The following is a 23,176-nucleotide window of genomic DNA, read 5'->3' on the forward strand; positions in this document are numbered from 1 at the left end:
AGAGAAGGATGCTCTGGAGTAGTCAGATGTATAGAGACAAACAGCAGGGTGGTTGCCACGGGCTGGACAGGGAGGAACGAGGATGCCGAGTGTGTTGGGTCTGGAGAGTCGTCTGGTTTGGGCTGATGAAAAGGCTTTGGAGATGGATAGTGGGGACGGTGGCACAAAGTATGTACTGAATACAACTACTGACCACTTAAAGAGTTGCAGTGGTAAGTGTTATGTTGCAAATGTTTACCACAGTAAAACAAAAAATCAACCTTCAAAAAATATTAGTTTCATGTGAACAGTTCTCAGATGTCCAAGGAACAGGCCAGTCCACGAGTTCAAATTGCATATAGGCCGTAGGCTGTGAAAGGCTGCGCTTTGAGGTTTCTAGGCGAAGTGCTGATTGGCGAGATTTGGACTGGCAGGTGGCACAGCAGGTGTCTTAGAAGAAGAGCTGGAATGTCTGGGAGCTCCGAGGACGGCCACGAGGTGGTGGAGGAGAGGACGGCCTAGGTGTAGGTCCAAGTCAGTGCCATTTCTGGAGCTCGTCCCTCCAGAAGGTGGGGGCAGAGCAGCCACGCTGTGTTGCTGTGGATTCGTTCTGAGAGGAGGAGTGTGGTGGGGGCAAGAGATGCGGAGTCACCACACAGACCCTGGGAGCCAGGTGAAAGTGAACTAGAGGTGAGCTGCCCGCAGACTCGTTTATTTCAGTTGGTGCAGCAGCTTATATAGCCGAGGCAGCCAATCCCGTCACGGGACAGTTTATGCCCTAACCAATCACAGCCTGTTGCCAGGCAGGCTCCTTTACCAGGTGGGTTCTGAGCCATTCCTGAGTAACTGACACTTGCTTGCCAGTGGCCATCTTGGCATGGCCTTCTCATTCCACCACATTTCCCCCTTTTCGTTTATTTTTGAGCTACAAGAGGCATGATTCTTGGCCATACCATTGTTGACCCCGTTTCCATGTGGTCTCATGCAGCTGTGCCTATCTTAGGTTGTCCCCAGGGGATCTTACCCATCAACTAACCAGCCCTTAAAACAGGAGACCACAGGAGTGCTTGCTCAGATAGGGGTGGGAATGAGGAACAATGGTAATCAGGAATGGCGTGACTGCACACAGGCTGTGGGCCATTTAAGTGGCTGACCAGATGGGATGACCTCGCATGGGTTATCGCCTTGAGGTCGTCTGTGTTTATCCCACGGATATTTGGGGGGTGGCTGACTAGGCATTGCTGCGTTGTCTGCTGTCATGTCATTTTCACTGTTGGAGCTCTCTCCCCACAAGTCATCCACTGTTACCTGTGAGGCAGCGGCCTGGAATGTCAGGCTCTTATCACTCACAGATGCATTATGTTTGGTAATCCGTGTGGGCTTCTGAGAGAGGGATATCTTTCCCATGTTTGAGCACTTAAGAGCGGTGCACCACACCAACTCTATCCAAAGGAATGACACACACAGCACTGCTGCCATAACAAAGCAAATTCCTAGCACCTCAGCAGCTGATGGCATTCTGCAGGGGTTCCCCACGTTAGACGAACAGACAGTGGTGTATCAGATCGTACGTATGTCCTGTGCTTAGTGGGGGACTTCCTTGATTCGTTAGGTCAAGGCTGTATGCCCACGCGGTGTCTTTGGAGTGTCATCTCTCTCGAGTGAGGGAAGATGACTTGGTTCCGAATTCTTGGATGATCAGTCCTTTATGTGAATTCGCCGGGTGAACAGAAAGTAAAAGGAGGAGCCAAGAAGCTGTGTTATGCTTCTGGGCAGTGTGTGCGTAACCTAGGGTCACTAAGACCGAGGACAAGGACAAGGAAAGGGGCGTAGGAGGGGGTTCTGTGCTCACCCTCGCAGAACCGAACAGCACACAAAACACCGAGGGGCCTACTTGCCGAAATCAAGGGGGGAACTCGCCGAGTCCGACACACTGTCTCTCAGCCACGTTGGCACCAGATGTTGCTGTGGATTCATTCTGAGAGGAGGAGCACGATGTGGGCAAGAGGTGCGGAATCACCACACAGACCCCGGCAGTCGGGTGCAAGCAGCCCACAGACTCGTTTATTTCAGTTGGTACAGCAGCTTATATAGCCGAGGCAGCCAATCTGGTCAAGGGGTGGTCTGTGCCCTAACCAATCACAGCCTGTTGCCAGGCAGGCTCTGTTGCCAGGTGGGTTCTGAAGCCATTCCTGAGTGACTGACGCTGGCCTGCCAGCGGCCATCTTGGCAGGGCCTTCTCATTCCGGCACAGCGCTGAGGCCCGCCCGGCTCATCTTAGGCAGCAGCTTCTGGAGCCTGCCTGGGTCTGCACAGCTGAGCGAATCCTGTCCTTCAGAGGCTCGGTCTGCTTCACCGCCGGAGATGTCGGCACATGAAGAAGCTAGGCGTGGTCTCTGCTCCCTTGAAGGTGCTTTCCCTACCGCCAGCCTTTTCTTTTTTGAAGCAGCTTTGTTGAGGGACCGCTTCGATCCACCAGCCTCAAGCATGCGATGCGTGGGCTGTCAGTGCATTCAGAGCTGTGCAGCCATCTCCACCACTTCAGACGATTTCCTCACCCCAGACAGAACCCACACCCACGAGCAGCCCATCCCCTTCCACCTCCGGCGACCCCGTCTCCCCAGCCAGGCAGCCGCGGGTCTGCTCCCTGGACCGTGGGTTTGCTGTCCTGTCGTCTCATGGAAATGGGATTACAGGGTGGGTACCGTTTGGTCTGGCTTCTTAGCACATGCGTTCTGTTCCTCCGTGCGCAGCGGGTGTCAGTACTGTTTGTCTTTATTACCACAGGACTCCTCTGTGTGGACATGCGCATGTCGTGTGTCCGTTTCTCAGTGGATGGACGATGGCGCCTGAGCTGTTTCCACTGCGGGGTCTCAGTCATGTTGCTGTGCAGAGTATTCGTGTGCACGCCTTGCCGGGACAGGTTTTCGTTTTTGCTGGTCAGACAGTAACTTCACACTGTTTTCCAAAGAGGCTCTCATTTTCCGTCCCCACCTGCAGCGCGTGCAACCTTTCTGTTACTTGTAGATGTTTTGTTTGGGGTTCTGCTGGAGGCAGCAGGGGAGCTGCTTGCTTCTAGTGTTCTGGTTCAGTGGAGGAAGTTTATTTATTAGGCTGTCCTTTGTTCTTGTCTTGCTTTATTTTTGCTTTATCTCTGCCTCCTGGTCAACCCTTGTTCGATGCTTGTTAGCTACTTGTCATCTGACACACTGGGGAGTTGTTAGATACTGTGAGCCTTTCACGCCTGGGCCGTACATCAGGCGACTGCGGAACCCCTGCTTCGAGGTCTGCTGGGAAATAACTAGCTCCCCAGTGCCCCACAGACGGGGAATCGGGGCGCTCCCGTCTGTGAGTGACCACGGCGAGAGAAGCCCGTGCTGGGGCGGGGGGTGGCATTCTTCCCACTGCCTGGGGGCTGCAACAGGATATTAACGAAAAAAAAAACAACAGTGAAAGACTTAGTAGTCAAGATCAGCGAAGGCTAACTAAACACACTGCAGTTGAACTAAGTTAAAGGTTCTTTTTGTGTAAATAGTGATGCTTAAAAGAAGGGTCTTGCTGTCTCAGTCACGACACGTGCGTGAGTAGCCTGCAGCCCGCTGGCGTTGCGGCACACACGGCTTCCTGGATTCCAGTCGTGACTGGATTACTGTGGCACATCTCGACTTGCAGTATCTTAGTACCGTTTAACAAAGCGCTGAGCCATTATCCTTCGGAGAATCGAGTGACTCCTCGTTTATCTTGTGAGTTACCGCAGCCGTCGGGAAAGGACGGCGTCAGAATTGCGTGTGTGCTGTGTGAGTTCCACCTGGACTCGCCCACTCGGGAACTTCTTGTCGGGGAGGACTAGTAGGAAGGTAGCCCGGGCGCGAGAGCATCGTCGGCTCTGCTGGCGTGGTCCTGAGGCTCTGGCTACATACGTGTTTGCACGTGGCCACGCCTCACAGCCTGCTAACGTTCGTTGCGAGTGTATCCGTCCACTTCGCAGTCTTCACGCACAATCCATTCACCAAGCGTTCACCAAGTGCCTGGCGTGAACACGCGGCTGTCCTAGAGCCCACGCGTGGGAGGGAAGGCGTGGCCCGAGCCCACATCTAGCAGATACCCCCGGGCAGGAAGAGGCGTGGTACAGGGCCGAGAAGAGTCAGGGGCTTCAGCTGGGGGAGAGGTGAGGCCGCCTTTTGGAGAGGCTGAGTGGTGCAGGGTGCGAGCGCAGACCGCAAAGCCAGGATTACCACGCTCTGATCTCTGAGAGCCCCTCCCCCGGTAGTCTCGATACTTCCATAAATAGTCGTGCACTCACTGTTGTAGAAAATAAATCATACAGATCCCTCTTTCCTGGGAGCCTACTGACAGGATCTCCGTTTTACAGGGACAAATGTCGGGGGACACTGGACCCGCAGGGGTCAGCTCAGCAGCTGTCAGTCACCCACTGGGCAGTGAGGCGAGGCCTCCTGGGGGCGGGGTGCGAGGAGCCGGTGCGAGCCGCCCAGCTTAACTGGGTGCTGGAAACGGTGGAATGCAGAAGACTTGCCCTTGTTGTGTAGGGGAAAGCAAGGGCAAAGAAACCAGTATTTTTCTTGAGTCTGTGTTAAAAAACAAACGAAAAAATTGTACTAAGAAAAATACAAGAGTGCAAGGTAGTGCATAGAGGTGTAGTGGCACCGCAGATGTTCCAGTCAGCCGGAGCTAAGAATTTGAGAGGACCGGCAAAGGAGGTGAGCAGTGGGGATGCTGAGGCACCGTCAGAGAAGGGGGGAGAGCTGCGTGGAGCTGAGCTCGGAGAGGGGGCAGCGGGGAGATGCCCACCAGACGGGGCAGCAGCCAGGGCCCAGCAGGAAGGCTGAACACGGTGGCCGTGAGGGCGGCGGCGCCGGGGCTTGAGGCTCGCGCACGCCGGGCGCCTGATCGCGGCGGACAGTGTGGGGTTATGAGTGCCCCGAGAGCTGTGTAGCTGGGCGGTGAGCGGGGCATCAAAGCCCACGACTCGAGGGAGACCGAGTTAGCCGGGAGAGGAGTCGACCCTGGAGCGGGGCCGTGGAGGAATGAGGGCATGGAGTCCCTCACAGTGGGATTTGGGGAGAACCTCAGGAAGACGGGGCCAGGGGCCTGGGAAGGGCCGAGGCGTGGGTCCTCAGAGACACGGGAGACGGGAGGGAGTGAGGGCAGCGCACAGAAGGCTGGGGGAGTCGCTGCCCGCCGGCCCTCGTGAGAGGCTGGGGAGAGTGGCGTGCAGGGTCGGGCTGGGTGGGCGTGCTGTGGCCCCTGCAGGAGGGGCTCCTCAGGACAAAGACCCCGAGTTCAGTGGGGAGGGCTCCTCCTGGGAGGAAGCACAGCTGCTGGGGGCCCTGCAGGCCCCTGATGGAAGTGATCTTTGATGTGTCTGCCCAGTGGTGGGTCCTGGACATGCAGAGGTGTTTGGGTTTTTTGGCTTGTTCGTTTTTGTTTTTTTTTTTAATTTATTTATTTGTTTGAAAGGCGGAGTTACAGAGAGAAAGAGAGGGAAAGACAGAGAGAGACAGATCTTCCATGTGCTGGTTCACTCCTCCAGTGGCTGCAGTGACTGGGTTTGGGCCAGACTGAAGCCAGGAGCTTCACCCAGATCTCCAGGTGGGCACAGGTGCACACACCCAGTAATACAGGAGCATGGTGTCTTTGTAGCGCTTGAGAGGGTAGGGGAAGGTGAGGTGTCGCTTCCCCTCCCGCACCCTCCCCGGGGGCCGCCGGCTGGTGAGCCTCTCTGAGCCGCATTCACGACTGTCCACGTCCACGCTCTCTCCTTGACTGTGAGTGCCCCGTCCTTGTGTGTTAACTTGCTGCTTCCGCCTGACCCAGCCTGGCCTTGCTCTGTAGATCCGTAGCAGGCCTGCCGCAGGCTGTGGGAGTGTGTCCGTAAGGGGGATGTGCAGTGAGCTAGCTGTGTGGCGTGCCCCTGACTGTGGCTGTGTCTAGGTTGTTTCTCACGGTTGCGAATGTGAAACACGCAGTATTTCTTACAATATGTTCCTCACAGTGGAAGTGGCAGAGAGCATGTGTGATAGATAATGCTGCGTAAACCTTTTAAACTTACTTCTCGGGGCCTGCACTGTGGCGTAACGGGTAAAGCCACCAGCCACAGTGCCAGCATCCCATATGGGTACGGGTTCCAATTTTAGTATATGTGCTGCTGAAGCAAGCACATGGGGTCGATTCGAGTCCCGGCTGCTCCACTTATACTCCAGCTCCTTACTAATGCACCTGGGAAAGCAGTGGAGGGTGGCCCAAGTGCTTGCACCCCTGTACCCACGTGGGAGACCCAGAGGACACCCCTGGTTCCTGGCTTCAGTCTGGCCCAGCTCCAGCCGTTGCAGCCTTTTGGGGAGTGAACCAGCAGATGGGAGATTTCTCTGTCTCTCACTCTCTGTGTAACTCTCTTTCAAATAAAAAATAAATAAATGTTTAAAAAATAATAAATTTATATCTCCTTAAGGCCTTGAAGCAACACAGGCAAACTGAAAACATTGAAATATTTTCTAGCAACTTGTACCGTCTGCAGGTGGCTAACTATTTGTCAAAGTTGACGGTTTAAACCAAAGACCTTAAAATCACATCGAAAAGTACTTAAAGCTCCTCATTGCCCTGTGGACTCCATCTTCCCCATTTCCCTCTTTGAAAGCCCACACCCCCCTGTGCGTGGCAGTCACAAATTCTGAGTTCAGGAGCAGCATTTTCCATCAAAGTAAAGCTCCCACTTTCCTGGGGCCCCCAAGGAATAATCTGGTTCGGTTTCCCCTGTGGCTTATGCCGGTTCCCTTCTGTGTTTTAAGGCCACAGTGCTAATCCGCGAGGTTCTTCCCCACTGCCCTCTGGTATCTGGGGTAGTCCCACCCACCTGTACCCTATGAGAGCACGTATCTTTTTCTTAGCCGTCTCCACAGTTGTGGAGATTTTGTTGTTGCTGTCCGTCTTGTCTCACTTAGATTTGTCCGTAAAACACTGAGCTTCAAGTTCTGAAGTCCCCAAGCCTGGCTGCCGGAAGCCCGGGGTGCGGGGGGGGGGGGGGGGAGGCAGGGATGCTCCGGGTGCTTTCTGCTGCAGGCAGTCTGCAGGTGTCCCAAGCCAGCCCCGGCCGCCTCTGACGCCATCTCTGACCAGGCGCCCTCCGGAAGCCGGTGGGGGACGGCTGGGGCGCAGCCCCGTTCAGAGAACCCACTTTCAAAGGGAGGGGCAGGAGCTGCTTTAATGTAGAGATCTGCACACACAGTCCCTGCCGTGTCTGATCTCCTGCCACGCCTCGTTCCGTGCTCCGCTGGGCTTCGCGGAACAAGTCCTTACAGGCGCCCGCGGCGCGCGGCAGGGAAAGCCAGAGTGTCGCGGAGGAAATAAGGTCATCGCTCAGAGCAGTAATTCCCACAATTGACTTGAAAAGGCGCTCTCTCCTCCAATTAGGCTCCTCCGCGCCCCGCCTTGTCTCGGCGCTCCACCAGCTGTACACCCAGGTGACGGCCGGAGAGCAAAGAGCGAAAATGCAGTGAGCAGCCGAGGAGCTGCCCCCACTGACTAAGTCACGCGCACGGTGCAGTCGCTCACCTCCGGTTTTGAATTAAAAAACAAAAAAGCTGACCTAAGTCTTGATTCCATCCGGCCTGCGGCGTGGAAGCTTGTCCTCTAGAGGACTTAATGGCCACACTCGGCCACACGGCCCGGGGCAGCGTTTACTGTCTCACCTCCCTCATGACCACCTGCGAAGGATAAATCCTTCCGTCTCGGGACGTTGAAAGGATTAATTAGCTAGTCTGCAAAGGGCTCTGAAGATGAGAAGTGTTTCCAAAGTGCTTCTTAATCACACAATCGCCTAGGACAGAGCACAGCTGTCCTGCCAGCCACTTTGCCCCATTCACAAAAGAAGGCGTGGCCAGGGAGCGTGCCGGTGTGCACGTCAGACCCGGGCCTCGGGACTCCCCCCACGCATCGCTGGCTGGCCGGGGGCTGCGGGGCTGCGTTCCACCCGGTAATTAGCTCCAAGATCTCGGGGCGGCGAGAAGGCCCTTGCACACACCAGCCTTTGTTCTATTTTTTATTCGGTTGGACTTTTGGAACTGACATTTGGCTGCGGGACGGTCCGGGCAGGGAGGGAAGTGAACTTCTGTCTTTTCCTCCCTCCTGTCTCTTGTCCCAGTCTCACCAATGGGACTGTGCTGCTTCCGCCATTTCGAGAAGGGGAGAGCTCACTGTTCAGACTCACGCAAACTGTTTTTCTTTGGGCTTAATTCAGACGTCCCCTGAGACAAATCAGCAGGTGGGCCAGTGTTCCGGCCGCTAGTGCAACACGGTGGCGGGAAGTACTCTGAACTGCTGTCGAATTGTTGGAAAGCCGCGGTGGGACTGTGTCAGAGAGGACAGGGATCGCGGGACACAGCAGACTGTAAGAGAGACACACAGAGGACAGGGACCATGGGGCACAGCAGACTGTAATAGACACACAGAGGACAGGGATCACAGGGCACAGCAGACTGTGACGGACACACAGAGGATAGGGATCGCAGGCCACGGCAGACTGTAAGAGAGACACACAGGACAGAGATAGCGGGGCACGGCAGACTGTAAGAGAGACACACAGGACAGGGACCGCGGGGCACAGCAGACTGTAACAGAGACACACAGAGGACAGGGATCGCGGGACACAGCAGACTGTAAGAGAGACAGGACAGGGATCACGGGGCACGGCAGACTGTAACAGAGACACACAGAGGACAGGGACCGCAGGGCACGGCAGACTGTAACAGACACACAGAGGACAGGGACCGTGGGGCACAGCAGACTGTAACAGAGACACACAGGACAGGGACCGCAGGGCATGGCAGACTGTAATAGACACACAGAGGACAGGGATCACGGGGCACGGCAGACTGTGACGGACACACAGAGGACAGGGATCGCAGGCCACGGCAGACTGTAACAGAGACACACAGAGGACAGGAACCGCGAGGCACCACAGACTGTAACAGACACAAGTTGTGTAAAGAGGCCCTCACAATGTGGAAAACATGGCCATGAAATGAACTGAGTCTTGGATTTGACGTGAAGTGTGCCAGAGGAATGTCGGGCAAGGGGTTGAAAGGAAAGCTCCCTGGAGAGAGAGCGGGAGCAGACTGAGTCGGCAGTGTCCCTGGAGTGGAGCGGGCCCCTCTCCTGCCGGCGCGGTCAGAGGGACCCGTGGTCCCCAGGAGGAAGCCTTGGTGATGCCGGTGGCGGAGAAGTCCGCCTGCCCCAGCTCTTGCCTGCACCTCACCTGCAGAACTGGTGTTCACTCCTCGGGACAGGGTGGGGGACCGGCCGCGCGATTCACACGCCTCGCTCGTGCGTGGTTTAAATATAAAGTGCCTTGGAATCATAAATCCCATTGACCATTGCCATAAATTACAGGCTTCAGAAATATATTGCTCCCTGAGTTTTGGCTTCAGAAATACAATTTAACAAGGTGAGTGGTGACCGTTGAGGTTATTGGTGCTGACTCCAAGTGTTCAGTTGGGGCTGTCTTTGCCAGCGTGGTGTTTCCCATGTCTGTTGAGCGTGAGCAGTGCGCGAGAGTGCAGACTCCTTCCCATCACTTGGGTTAGTGGATGGTGTTTGCTGTGCTTATCACATGTATAAATTATTTTTCTTCATGTGATAAATCCTCAGTAAAACCCACTTCAGATGGTGAGGCAAAACCTAGCATAGGGACAAGCGTTTGGCTAGCAGTGGTGATGCCAACAGGGACACCTGGGTCCCCTGTGGGGCACCTCCAGCTCTTGAGCCCAGCGTCCTGCTGATGGTGCAGATCCCCGGAGGCAGCGGGATGGCTCAGGTAGTCTGGTTCCTGTCACGCAGGGTGGGGGCCTGAGTTGAATTCCTGGCTCTGAGCTTCAGCCCCCGGCCATTGCAGATGGTTGGGGCTTGAACCAGCAGATAGGAGCTCTCTGTCTCCATCTTTTTTGCCTCTCAAATACATTTTTAAAAATTGTAAAAATTATTTTATTTGAGAGACAGAGAGATCTTCCATCCGCTGGTTCACTCCCCAGATGACCGCAACAACAGCCTGAGCTGGGCTGATCCAAAGCCAGGAGCCAGGAGCTTCTTCCATGTCTCCCATGCCGGCTTAGGAGTCCAAGCACTTGGGCCATCTTCTGCTGCTTTCCCAGGCCATAGCAGAGAGTTGGGTTGGAAGTGGAGCAGCCGAGACTAGAACCGGCACCCATATGGGATGCTGGCACCTCAAGCCAGGGCATTAGCCTGCTGTGCCACAGCGCCAGCCCCAATTTTTTTAAAACATAATGCTAACTAATTCTTTTAAACTTTCTACAGCAAAACTCTTGAAGATCGTTTGAAACTTGAAGCGAAAAATGGGACATTGAGTGTATCAGATACCACCATTGGCAGCAAGCAACTGACATTCACATTAAAGAGGGTAAGTTGTTGCTGATATTACTTGTCCGTATTGTGTGCATCGGGCCTGGAGCTGCCTGCCCAAGCGTTTCCCTCTTGGGAAGCTGTGTTCCTCGCAGCCAGAGCCCCTGCCGGACTGAGAGCCAGGAGTGCCACCAGGGAGGGGCGGGAGGCCGGGCCTTCCTGCCTGGGAGTGGCTCTGTGGTGATGGCCAGCTGCCTCGGGTGCTGGCTCACTTGTGGCCTCAAGTGCTGGCTTGGAAGCAGAGTCCTGGCCGTCCAAGGGTAGAAGAAACCTCGTGCGGGCTTTGAAGGAGACCGGGGCCTGGCATTCTGATGCCTTCGTGACGGTCGGATCCAGCCTGCCGGACGGCAGCTTCAGGAGGCTGGCGACCCCAGTCGTTAGAGGAGTCCGCTGGTTAAATAGGAGCTGTTGTCTGATGAGCGGAACAGCGCGGTTTTCTTTCTCAAACGTTTTCTCATTTTCAGCCAATCAGCAAGTAGGAAAGAATGATAAAAATGCCACCTGTTTCTTTTTAAAAATTGAGATATAATTTACATAGCATAACGTAAATTTCTTCCTTTTAAAATGTGTAACGCGGTGGTTTTTAGTAGTCTCTAAGTTCAGTAGCCATCACACTCTCTTATTTCAGATCATATTCATCATTCAGAAAGTTCCCCCTACCCGTTAGCGACCCCCATTCCCCAAGCACTCCCAGCCCCTGGCAGCCGCTCCCCCTGCCGCCCCCTAGAGTGGCTGCCCGTGCATTTCACGTGTGTGGTGTCCACACTCCATGTCGCATGAGTGCCGTCTGCAGCCCGTGTCACGTGAGTGCCTTCTGCAGCCCGTGTGGCATGAGTGTGCCGTCTGCCGTCCGTGTGGCGTGAGTGCCGTCTGCGGTCCATGTGGCGTGAGTGCCAACGCGCAGTCCGTGTGCTTCCCGCAGCTCCTCTCGGCGAGCCTGGCGGTTTCAGGGCCTGCGTGTTGGGGCAGCAGGGCCTCGTCCCTGCTGTGGCGGGACGGCTCGCTGTGTGGGGCAGCCACGCTGCTCTCCGCACACCTGCTTGTGGAGTGCTGCGGCTGTTCCCTCTGGAGCACGGAGACTGCTGGAAAAAGCCGTTTCGTGTGAGTGTGTGTGCGTGCGAGGGTCGCTGGCTCACTGTCTGAGGAACTGGTAAGCCCCAGCCGTAGGGCCCAGGCCTCGTTTCTACTGTTGCTGCCGGCCCTCCTGGTGGCCGGCGCGGGGAGCGGGGGTGCTGACTCTCGGTGATGCTGTCCCTGCTGACTCAGCGGGGGCTTGGCGGCCACTGCCTGCTCTGGAGGGACGGCTGCTCGAGCCTTCACCCGCCCATCTCTGCTTCTTCCAGCATCCCCCGCCTGCACCCAGGAGTCTTGCTGAAGGATAGAAACGTTTAAGTTCTAAGTGAAAGAAACTCAGTTCTGTGTGGAACAATTGGCACGTTTGTGTTTGTCATTTACAGAAGCCAGAACGGGATATGCGCGCGGACGAGCTCGTCGTGTGCCCTCCCGGCGCACCTTAAAGCGGCTCTCTGTTCCGCTGACGTCCAGGTGCCGTTGAGCGCGAGCCCAGAGCAGCGGGCCAGAGCCCACCCCAGCGGAGGGCGTCTGCAGGGCTTTCCCACTGTTCTTAAAGCTGCAGGTCCTGCGCTGAGCGCCAGTGCATAGCTCGTGGCGGAGTGAAATGAGATGGCTCTGAAATTACCTTTTTGTCAAAAGTAAAAGGAGGGGGACAAGAATGGCTCAGAAAGGCCACATAGCAGAATCAGAGGATTGGAAACTATTTGGGGCATATACCATTATTTAAGCATTTTTTCACACAACACTGTAATCGCTCAGCCTATTTCACTTAAGACTATATTTAGGACCAGCGCTGCGGCTCACTAGGCTAATCCTCCGCCTTGCTGCGCTGGCACACCGGGTTCTAGTCCCGGTCGGGGCACCGGATTCTGTCCCGGTTGCCCCTCTTCCAGGCCAGCTCTCTGCTGTGGCCAGGGAGTGGGGTGGAGGATGGCCCAAGTGCTTGGGCCCTGCACTGGCTGCAGCGGCCATTGCGGGGGTGAACCAACGGAAAAGGAAGACCTTTCTCCCTGTCTCACTGTCCACTCTGCCTGTCAAAAAAAAAAAAAAAGAGAGACTATATTTAGGTGCTTGTCCGTGTATTCATTTATAGAAATCCTATACCACGGGGGTGATAAATTCAGGTTACATCTTGAGATTTTCCAGTGTTTCCCTATCAGTTAAAGTCAGGAGGAACAAAATCCTTGCTTCCTTGTTACCTAACCCATGTGGTGGGCAAACGGATGAGGCCACAACTCTGACTTGAAAAACACCCTTTACCGCGGGCACGGCTCCTCGCGGTGTTGCTGGTGCAGGCGTGCCTGCGACGGCAGTGAGCGAGCCAGGGGCGAGGACGTGGGAAGAGCCGGCCGGCGTGAGGGGGAGGGGCGGCGCAGAGCCCTCCCGGCACGCGCAGCGGGGCTGTGGTGGTCCCTTTGCTATAGATTTGCCCGCAGCCCCTCCCTGAGCCCCGCCCGGTGGAGAAGGCCCAGGAGAGGCAAGGAGGCACCCACGAGGTCGCGCTGCCTCAGAAGGTGAGTGGGTGCCTCGGCGTGCCGGCCGTGTCGAAGACTTGTCAAAGGACGGCCCTCACCGGAAGGCTCCCAGTTTATCTTTATTGAGCACATTATTTTCCAAAATTATGCAAAGAAGCACTTTGTAAGGGATGTTGATTAATGAGGCAACAACGTATTAGTTGCCCCGTGTTGCCGTCACGATCGCGATGCCGTGTCTGGGCTGCTCGGGGCTGCGGGCTCCCGCCGGGGTCTTCTGAGCGTCCGTGACCGCCCGTGCCCCCCTGCCCGCCCAGTGCCGTGTGCTGGGCGCAGGCATGGCTTTCGCTGCTGCGTTTCCCACTCTGTGGAGGGAGGTGGCGGTGGCTGGAGACTAGACGCAGGTAATGACATGATTAGGCGTGGTGAGGGGTCCAGTCTCAGAGCACTCGACTGGCGGCGTTTGTGTGTGTAGTTTTTAAAAATTTATTTATTTTATTTGAAAGAGTCACGGCAGGGGGCGGGGGGTGGGACAGAGAGGTCTTGCATCCGCTGGTTTACTCCCCAGATGGTCTCAACAGCCGGGGTGGGGCCGGGCTGAAGCCAGCAGCCAGGAGCTTCTTCGGGGTCTCCCTGCGGGTACAGGGCCCACCCAGGCACTCGGGCTGTCGGCCACTGCTTCCCAGGCCTTTAGCAGGGAGCTGGGTTGGACGCAGAGCAGCCACAACACAGGCCAGTGCCCTGTGGAATGCCCGTCACAGGAGGCAGCTTTACCCACGGCAGCACAACGCTGGCTCCTGCACTTTTGTCCTTCGGAGAATTATTCTGAGTACTGCGTGGGCGTGGACCGCGGGGCAGAGGTCTCAGAGAGCAGGAGACCGGAGGAAAGCCGCGCCCAGGGCCAGGGCCGCCTCAGGCACAGCGCGCTGGAAGAACTTGGGATGGACGCCCTCTGGGTTTTCCACGAGCAGACACTGGAGCACTGGCTGTCGTCGGATAAGGACTGGAGACCCAGTGGGGAGCTCCCTGGGCTGGGGGCTCGCGGCCTGCCTTCCCTGGGCTTGCTCACCCGACAGTGCCGGGAGGCGAATGTGAAGCGTGTGCCGCTGAGTGGTGCTAGGGTGCAGGCCAGCGGCCCCGGGGCTCCCAGCACCCACGGGGCAGCGCTGCTCCCGTCCGCGCGTAGGCTCGCCAGCGCCTGCTCGGTACAGTGCACGCAGTCCCAGCCGCAGGGCGCGCTGTCCTCAGTTCGCGTGGTCACAGCTATCCGCAGTGTGCATAAATGACGCAGCGTTACCTTTGTTGTCAATTCTGTGCCACGAGTCTTTTATCTATTTATTCGTTTTTAAGATTTATTTAAAAGGCAGGGTGATGAACCGAAGTGGGGAGACGGAGGAGAGATCTTCCGTTCACGCCCCACATGTCCACCACAGCCAGGGCTGGACCAGGCAGGGCCAGGAGGCTGGCACTCCGTCCAGGTCTCCGTGGAGGGGTCAGGGCGCACTCAGCGGGAAGCTGGACTGGAAGCGGAGCCGCCAGGTCTTGAACAGGAGCTCCAGCAGGCACTGGGTTCTGTCCTGGTTGCCCCTCTTCCAGTCCAGCTCTCTGCTGTGGCCCGGGAGTGCAGTGGAGGATGGCCCAAGTGCTTGGGCCCTGCACCCCATGGGAGACCAGGAGAAGCACCTGGCTCCTGGCTTCAGATTGGCGTAGCGCCGGCCGTGGCGGCCATTTGGGGAGTGAACCAACAGGCGGAAGACCTTTCTCTCTGTCTCTCTCTCTCTCACACTGTGTACAACTCTACCTGTCAAATAAATTAAAAAAAAAAAAAAAAAGAACATAATGAATCAGGCATGGGTGATAGTGCGTGTGCTGCGTGCCTAAGCGTGCTGTGCGCTGAGACACTGTGTATAAGGTCGTGGTTCTGGCTTACAAACAGAAGAGTTGTGCAAAAGGAGCAGACATTGTTTTCTGTTTAAAATATCTTCATTTCTTTTTAAAAAAATATTAGTTATTTGAAAAGCAGAGTTAGAGAAAGAGATCTTCTATCTACTGGTTCACTCCCAGATGCTTGCAAAGGCTGGGGCAGGATCAGGCTGAAGCCAGGAGCCAGGAGCTTCCGCCAGGTCTCCCACGTGGGTGCAGGAGCCCAAGCACTTGGGCTGTCGTCCTCTGCTTCCCCGGACATGTTATAAGGGACCTGCGTTGGAAGTTTAGCAGCCAGGACTTGAACCGGCACCCACATGGGATGCCGGTGTCACAGGTGGTGGCTTAACCCACTACACCACAATGCCGGCCCCAAGTCGTGCGTTTCTGACACTCTGGTTGGGCTCTGAGATAAGACATCTTGTAATAATTTAATGCATTTAGATGATCACGTTTGTTACCGTAGTAATACATTAACTACACAAACACGTGACAGCCACCCCGGCTCTCCTCACCCCAAACAGCATGGGGATCTTTGAGCCGCAGCTTTCCTCAGCAGTGGGCGTTTGTGAGCAAACCCGTCCTCGCCAGGGGCTCTCGGTAGGCGCTGTCACGCCTCCTGGTAGTGTGTGTGCCCTGGTTAGAAAGCTGGCTTCCTGCTCTGTGGCAGACAGGTCTGGCGGGGCCCTTCCCCTCTGCTTTGCAAGGGCTGCCGTTCTGTCAGAGCGGGGTCCGGCCGGCCAGCCCGCTGCCCTGACCCGGCGGTGGTGTGCACTTGGCCTGTGACTGCGGGAGTGGTGGCGGCGTCCTCTCTCCCTCCACCTCCTCTCATTTCATTTTCTCTTTCAGTCTGAACAGCAGAAGAAGCAGCAGGAGGCCGAGAAGCTGCATCGGCAGGAGAGGAAGAAGCTGCGGCGTTCGGCTGGTCACCTGAGGTCCCGGCACCGGAGAGGCCGGCCGTTCCACTGAGCCCAGGCGGGGCCAGCACTTCTCCCCGGGCTGCTCGCCATCAGGGCCTTGGCCCGGGGAACGCACGCCACGGTTCCGTGTGAACGACCGTATGTGGAGGCGAGAGTTTCTAACGTGGCCTGTGCCGCTGGGATTGGACTCGAACGGGGCGCCCGCCAGCTGGCCAGCGCTCGGTGCTGGGGCGCCCTCCCTGGTGTGGCCCCTGTAAACCAGCCCTTTCCCGGTGTGGTGAGCGGGCCAGGTCGCGGGTGGGCACCATGAGCTGGAAGGGTCACCCTGTCCTGTGTGCAGTGTCCCGATTAAACCACCCAGAAGCACCACCCGTCCTGCCGGTGTCTTGTGTCGGCCAGCTTTGTGTCCAGAGGTGTGGACGGGTCTGTTTGCTGGCCTCCGTGTCCGTCTGCTAGTTGAAAACAAGTGCGCGTGCCAGTGCTGGAGCTGCCGGTCCCTCTGAACGGGCACAAGGTTAAAGCGCGGCCGCCTCCTCTCCCAAAGGGGTTTCGAGGAGACATAAGAATCGGCGGTGCTTTGTTGGATGCTTCCTGAGAACAGGTCAAACCTCGGGTTAACTTGGAAACCAGCCTTGCCGCCACCACGTGTTCCTCATATTAGTGTGATGTCAGAGGTGGTGTGTGGGTTTTCAAGTCCATGGGCGCCCGAGAGCAGGGCTCTCTGGACTGGGAGTGTGGGCTCCACCTGCAAATGCTGTCAGCCACAAGGCCCAGTGCGCCAGGCGCGTGGCTGTGTGGAGCTCCTGGGCGGCCAGCCCCACTCACGCCCTGGTGCTGAGCCCCCTGGCCTGTCCGTCCCTGCCCCCAGCTGCTTCCCCTGGCCTCTGTCCCTTGACCACCTCTCAGAAAACGGGGCTGCGGCTTCCTGGGCTCTCAGGGGTGGGAGCTGTGGACGAGGGCGCTGCTGCCGGACTTGCCCGGGGTGCCAATCGCACGCGCAGAGCCACTGCCTGCGGGGCCCGCGTCCTTGGGGGCCTCCTCGCTCCCGGGCTGCCAGTGCTGCGGGGCACTGAGACTCGGGGAGTCCACGTTCAGCAGCGGGGAGCAGTGTCGCTGGGAGGCGGGACCAGCGCGGTGGCCAGAGGTGGGCTCTGCGGCCACACCAGCCCAGGGCTGCCTTCCCGCTCTGGGTCCTTGGACAGTTTAACCTCTGCGTCTGAGGATTAAATGAGGCACTCGGGTTCAGCAGAGCCCCGCCCAGTGCCCTTTGTGGCTCCCCAGACCTGCAGATGGTGGGACCCCACAGATGTGTTGCCAGTTCACAGGTGCACGGTTGTGGTGCGTTAGGGAAGGCTTGCGCCTCCCGTGCTGGCAGAGGGTGGGCTGCCGGGGCGGAACCGCCCAGCGTAGATGAACCCCGTGCCCGGCGTCTCCCAGCCGCCTGGCTCAGCGTGCGCTGGTCCGTCACCAGGTACCTGAACCAATAGGGCTGCCAGGTCGCGGACTGTGAACCTACGACTAAGCGGAAATGCAGCTCCTGCCTGCCCGCTCCTCCCTCCTTCCCCCTCCTTCCCTCTTCCCCTCCTCCTCTCCTCCCCTCCTCCTCTCCTCCCCCACTCCCTCTCTGCCTCCCAAGAAGCCCCCCTCGGTGTTTTAACAGCAGTGACAAAATGCTGGCACACTCGGTGAAAAGGGTTGTTTTCTTAAAGTGCCAGGTGCCCACCATCACAAATCCACGCGCGTCTAAGCCTGAAGATAACTTGTCCTAGCTTTTGTCAAATATTTTTCTATTCTGTAGATGTAGACAGCACACATCTGTTTTGATAATACAAATGGGATCACACTATAGAAATTGTTCTTCAACCCATAATTTATATAAACTTTGATTTGACTTAAAAATCTAAAAGAATCTTTCAAAATCATTTCTATAGTAAGTATAAGCCGTTATTTTTGAATTGAACGTATTAACTTTGTGAAACATCAGCGTGAAATAAAATGATGGAAATGTCTTTAGTTTCGGTTTCCTTTGATGTATAGGACTTGAGAAAATTTCATTTCTAGTTAGGACAGAATTTTGGCTTCTTTTTCAATCCATCATTTGTTGTACAAGCAGAAGCGGCTGTTTTGTAACATGCTTAGGCTAATCTTAGAAACACTCTTTTAAGTACCGTTTGTGTCATGTTTTATTTTGCCTGCAATTGAAATCATTAACATTGCTAAGGCAGTGGCACGGCCCACCTGATTGCCCGCCAGCTTCCAGGGGAGGATGGCTGTGGGGTGAGGACCGAGCGAGCGGGGAGCCCCGTGGGGGTGGCGGGGGGGAGAGGGACGGAGAAAGAGGGGCCTTGGTGTGACTTGCCTGCGTTTGGCACCAGAGCCAGTTTAACCCGGGCCACATCTCTCCTCATCAGAGCGACAGCCCGAGTGTTCCCGGGAGCTGGCCGCTCCACGGCGCTCCCCTAAGCCTGCTCATCGGGGTGACGCTAACCTTGCTCTTTCTAGCACATCTGGGCACTGTCTTCAGCCAGGGCCTCTGCCTCTCCCCAGCCATCTCATGTCTCAGCCCTGGCCGGCCAGGACCGCCCATTTAAGCCGTTACACACCGCTGCTGGCACCCTGCTTTGCCTAGGTTGCAAATGATAGGTGACCTGTCATGTTTTGTTTCGTTTTGTTTATTTGAAAGTCAGAGTTAGAGGGAGGGAGAGACAGAGAGAGAGGGCTTCCACCCACTGTTCACTCCCCAAATGGCTACAGTGGCCAGAGCTGGGCTGGTCCAAAGCCAGGAGCAAGGTACAGGGTCCCAAGCACCGGGAGCCATCTTCCGCTGCTTTCTCAGGCACATTAGCAGGGAGCTGGATCAGACGTGGATCAGCCGGGGCTGGAACCTGCGCCTGTATGGGATGCTGGCATTGCGGGCAGAGGCATAGCCCACTAGCCACAGTGCAGGCCCCCAACATGCCATGTTTTCTTGAAGATCTTCCATCATGGACAATGTGGACTGTCCACCAAAGCGGAGGAGCGCTCCATGAGCACCCGCGGCCCCTCGCCAGCTCCGTCAGCCAGACAGACACCAACCGCCTCTTCCTCCTTTCCGCTGCCTTAGCATCTTGAGACCCCGGTCCCTGACACTGCCATCATGATTCGGTTGTTGCTGGTTGCCCCTCGCACACCCACGGCCAGAACAGGCTGTAGGCCAGTCAGGGTGGGGCGGGGTGAACCCTCCACTGTCCATCCAGCATCCAGAGCAGGGCACAGACGGGTTAACTGGGGGCTCGCGTCGCGTGGATGAGGACGGAGGCTGACCCTGGTCTCACAGCGGTCGGTGGTTCTCACGGGCCAGGAGCTGTTTCAGAGGCAGGGCCTGGTGCCAGGGGCCCGGCTGGAGTCGCTGAGCGTGGAGAGGGAGGCAGGGACGGTGATCCGGGCAGCTCCTGGGAGCAGCGTTTGGATCCGCGGAAAGTGGGATCAAGAGACGGGAGGAACGGCGGCGCGCCTGTCCCTCTGGGAACCGTCCAGGAGCGGGGAGACAGCAATGGCAGCGACGGTTACGCGGGTGACAGCCATAGAGTGGGCAGTTCCCCAGCAATGTGAGGGGGCAGGAACTGGGGAGCAGCTCGGCCGGGTGCTGACTCCGGGCTTCTCCTTGGGGTGCAGAAAGACGTCCCTCAAGGGTGAGCTCATCTGAAGCCTTCCAGGCTCGCACGCGGGGCGGGCGGTGGGCAGGAGGCCTCAGGTCCTTGCGACGTGGCCCTCCAGAGGGGCCTCACAGCGCGGTGCCCCAAGAGACAATGAGAGCGAGGCGGGAGCCACAGTCTCCTGGGGCCGCGGGGGCCCGGGCTGCTCGACAGCACCAGCCCTCGTCCACGGTGGAGCGTCAGCCAGGGTCGCCAGGTAAAACGGGGTGCCCGTCAGATCTGGATCTCAGAAAAACCCTCAACTCGTCAGGAAACGTGGCCCAAACAGAGGTGCTCTGGCAACGCGGGTTAAGGCCACCTGCGATACCAGCGCGCTCTCTCGCTCTCTGCAACTCTGCCTTTCAAATAAATTAATAAATCTTAAAAAAAAAAATCCAGGGCATTAGAGAGGCGGGTGTGGGAGAAGAGATCTTCCACCGTCTGGTTCACCCCTCAAATGTTTTTAGGAGCTGGGGCTGGGCCAGGCCAAAGCCAGGAGCCCAGAGCTGCATCCGGCTCTCCCACGTGGGTGCAGGGGCCCAGGCACTTGAGTCATGATCTGCTGGCTACCAGGATGCATTAGCAGAAAGCTAGACCACAAGTGGAGGAGTGGGGCTGGCGCTGTGGCGTAGCAGGTAAAGTTGCCGCCTGTAGTGCCGGCATCCCATATCGGCACTGGTTTGAGACCCGGCTGCTCCGCTTCTGAGCCAGCTCTCTGCTACGGCCTGGGAAAGCAGAAGATGGCCCAAGTCCCTGGGCCCCTGCACCCGCGCGGGAGACCAGGAAGAAGCTCCTGGCTCCTGGTTCCTGGCTTTGGATCGGCACAGCTCTGACCGTTGCAGCCATATGGAGTGAACCCGTGGATGGATGGAAGACCTCTCTCTCTCTCTCTCTCTCTCTCTCTGCCTCTGCCTCTCTGTAACTCTGCCTTTCAAATAAATAAATCTTAAAAAAAAAAAAAAAAGTGGAATAGCCAGGACTTGAACCAGCACTTGGGCATCATAAGAGGCAGCTTAACTCCCTGTGCCACACGGCACGTGCCATAGACGAGTGATTTTTAGACTATAGACAAGCACTATGACTGATTATTTGATGATTTCATTGACATCTCCAAGAAGTTTATATCTCCCAAGTTGGCGTAAGTTTTCTTTTCCTTGGGAAAATATGGATTTGCCGTATACTCAGACATCTATAATAACTTTATTAAGGACAGTACACATTCTCTCTCTCAGCTTCTCCTTCTCTCTGTGTAACTCTGACTTTCAAATAAATAAATTTTTTAAAAAAAAAGGGTGGTACGCATTTCTTTGAACACGTGCAGAAAATTCCATTACCTTAAATTTTTTTTAAGATTATTTATTTAAAAGGCAGAGTTACAGAGAGACAGAGAGCAAGATTTTCCATCCGCTGATTCACTTCCCAAACGGCCGCAAGGCCACAGCTGGGTCACTCGGAAGCCAGGAGCCTCTTCCAGGTCTCCCATTGGGTGCAGGGCCCAAGCACCTGGGCCATCTTCTGCTTTCCCCGGTGCATTAGCAGGGAGCTGGATCGGAAGTGGAGCAGCTGGGACTCGAACCTGCGCCCATATGGGATGCCAGACCACAAGCAGCAGCTTTACCCACTACACCACGGCACCAACCCAGTTACTTTTTCTTGAAATTAACTTTTATCCACATAAAAACTTTCCAGAAGCGATTGGCACAGTAAGAACCTGGCGTTGCTACTGCGTGAGCCACGTGGGGCTTCGTGCGCTGCCACCTGCCCTCCGGGGCCACAGTCAGGCTGCGAAGGCCCGTCCACCGAGACGTGACGCTCAGGGCAGGAGCGCGGGGGACCTGGGCCGCCTCCCTGCAGCTGGGCGGAAGCCGCGTCCTCGTCGGCTTCCTGCCTAGTGAGAGTCCCGCACACGTGGCGCTGTCTGTGATGACTTTAGGCCCAGGTGGGCTTCAAAGCTGTGGGCTGGGAGGAAAGCCAGCCCCATTCTCCAGCCGCCTTGGGTTTCCCTCAGATGGGGAGCGGGCTCCTGGCTCCTGACCGACGCCTGCCCAGTTCCACCACTCTCCCCGATGGACGCGGGCCCTCTCTCTCTCCGATCAGCGCTCCGACTGGGAGCTCAAACCTTCACCCCCACCATCCCCCCGCCCAGCTTCCTCTCTTCCTCCGCCCTGGCCGTTTGCCAAGGGTTCTGCAAGGCAGGTTTGAGTCCTGCTGTCGGCCCACTCCCCACGTGGCCACCCCCGCCCCCGCCCCCGTACAATCCCGCCTTCAGCCCTTCTGGTCCAGTCTGGCTCCAGGGACCTGAGGCTAAAGCCACAGCCACTGTTGGTTCAGCCACTGTGCCGTGACCACGCTCTGCTGGAGCTGACGCCCCCCCCCCCCGCACTGGGAAGATGGGCGGGCCCAGCTGGGCACACACAGGTGGCGAAGCCCCCGCAACGGCCAGGGTGGGCATGGGCCACAGAGCCCTTCTCGGCTCCGCAGCCTTGGCGTGCCCTCCACGGAGACCTCCCCAGCCCCTCGCCTCCTCTGCGTGGACCAAGGCCAGCAGCACGCGGGGGTCCCAGGGCAGGCTGTGGCGCAGGGCCTGGCAAACCCTGGATAGGGCCTCACCAGTGAACACAACCGTAGGCGAGGGAGAGCTGGCGCCAGCAGGGGCTTGCTCCCGGCGAACTTGCCAGTTGGTGGCCAAGTCGCTTAAGCCGTCCGTGCCTCGATGCCTGCATCTCTAGAATGGGTTTAATGGCATCTGCCCCCCGAAGACTGCAGAGGGTGTCTGTGGAGCTTAACCAGAGGGGCATAGGACGCCTCGGACACAGGTGCCGCCGCGCACGGGGCACCGTTGTAATCAGCGCTCCACTCCCCACGCCAGGTTTTAAGAGGATCCCCATGACGACCGGCTCGTTTGAAAAAGCACGCGTGTGACAGGCGTGGCGGCGTCCTCACGCCATGAAGTGAACTTTATCTCGCTGACAACCGCACAGCCATCGGCGACAGCCCGACCCCCCGCCGCGGCCAGGCGCCGCCACGCAGTGGACGCTGCCGGGTGGGCGTGTTCCCAGCGCCTGCACTTGGGGCTCTGGGCCTTGGTGGGGGCCCAGGGCTGGTTTGGGGGCCCGAAGCATGCGTGTGCACGCATGTGGAGGCCGCGTGTACGGCAACGTGAAGGCCGGGGCCGAGAAGCTTCGAGGTCGTTTGAGCCATTTCTGCCCCAGGGCTGGGCCGGGCACGGAGGGCCCTGCCTTCTGTCCACGTAGCCCAGTTCCCTCCTAGCCCCTGCCTGCCTCAGCTTTTACTGCTATTTTTAGTCTTTGCTCCTCTGTTGGTAAGGCCTGAGTGGTGACCCTTAACCCTCCACTTAGCCACTTCCGGCCCTGGCAGGCCCTGGCAGGACCCAGGAGCCCCTTCCCCGCCGCTGCGCAGGCAGCCATGAGGGAGCTGGGAGGGGCGGCCTGGGTGCTCCTGGGCCGTGGCAACGGGCGAGGCCGGAATCAGGAGCTGAGCGTCAGGCGGCCAGATCCTGGTGCGCTGGACCGACTGCATCACCTCCAGAGCCGTGGGCCGTTTCCTGTAACCATGGCAACATTGTCAACAACAACACCCGCCTCCCCCCCCACCCCCAACGACAGACTCCAGGGGTCGTGTCAGCCAGAGGCCGGATGCCGCACGGCTCAGGGGTGACAACCAGGCCTGGAGCCCGGGCTCG

General features: G+C 57.3%; 1 protein-coding gene across 2 annotated transcripts in view; it reads left to right on the top strand.

Moving 5' to 3' along the window:
- Positions 1-17,808, top strand: part of NOL10 (nucleolar protein 10) — a 100,466-nt gene extending 82,658 nt beyond the window's left edge. For both annotated transcript variants that reach the window (XM_002722390.5, XM_008249836.4), the window contains 2 exons: positions 10,306-10,408; positions 15,729-17,808. In XM_002722390.5, the coding sequence (XP_002722436.2) occupies positions 10,306-10,408; positions 15,729-15,848 (223 nt within the window). In that variant the 3' untranslated portion in view covers positions 15,849-17,808. The remainder of the gene's footprint in view (positions 1-10,305; positions 10,409-15,728) is intronic.
- Positions 17,809-23,176: the final 5,368 nt, after the last annotated feature.

This window comes from Oryctolagus cuniculus, chromosome 2 (assembly GCF_964237555.1).
Source record: "Oryctolagus cuniculus chromosome 2, mOryCun1.1, whole genome shotgun sequence".
NCBI classification, from domain to species: domain Eukaryota; kingdom Metazoa; phylum Chordata; class Mammalia; order Lagomorpha; family Leporidae; genus Oryctolagus; species Oryctolagus cuniculus.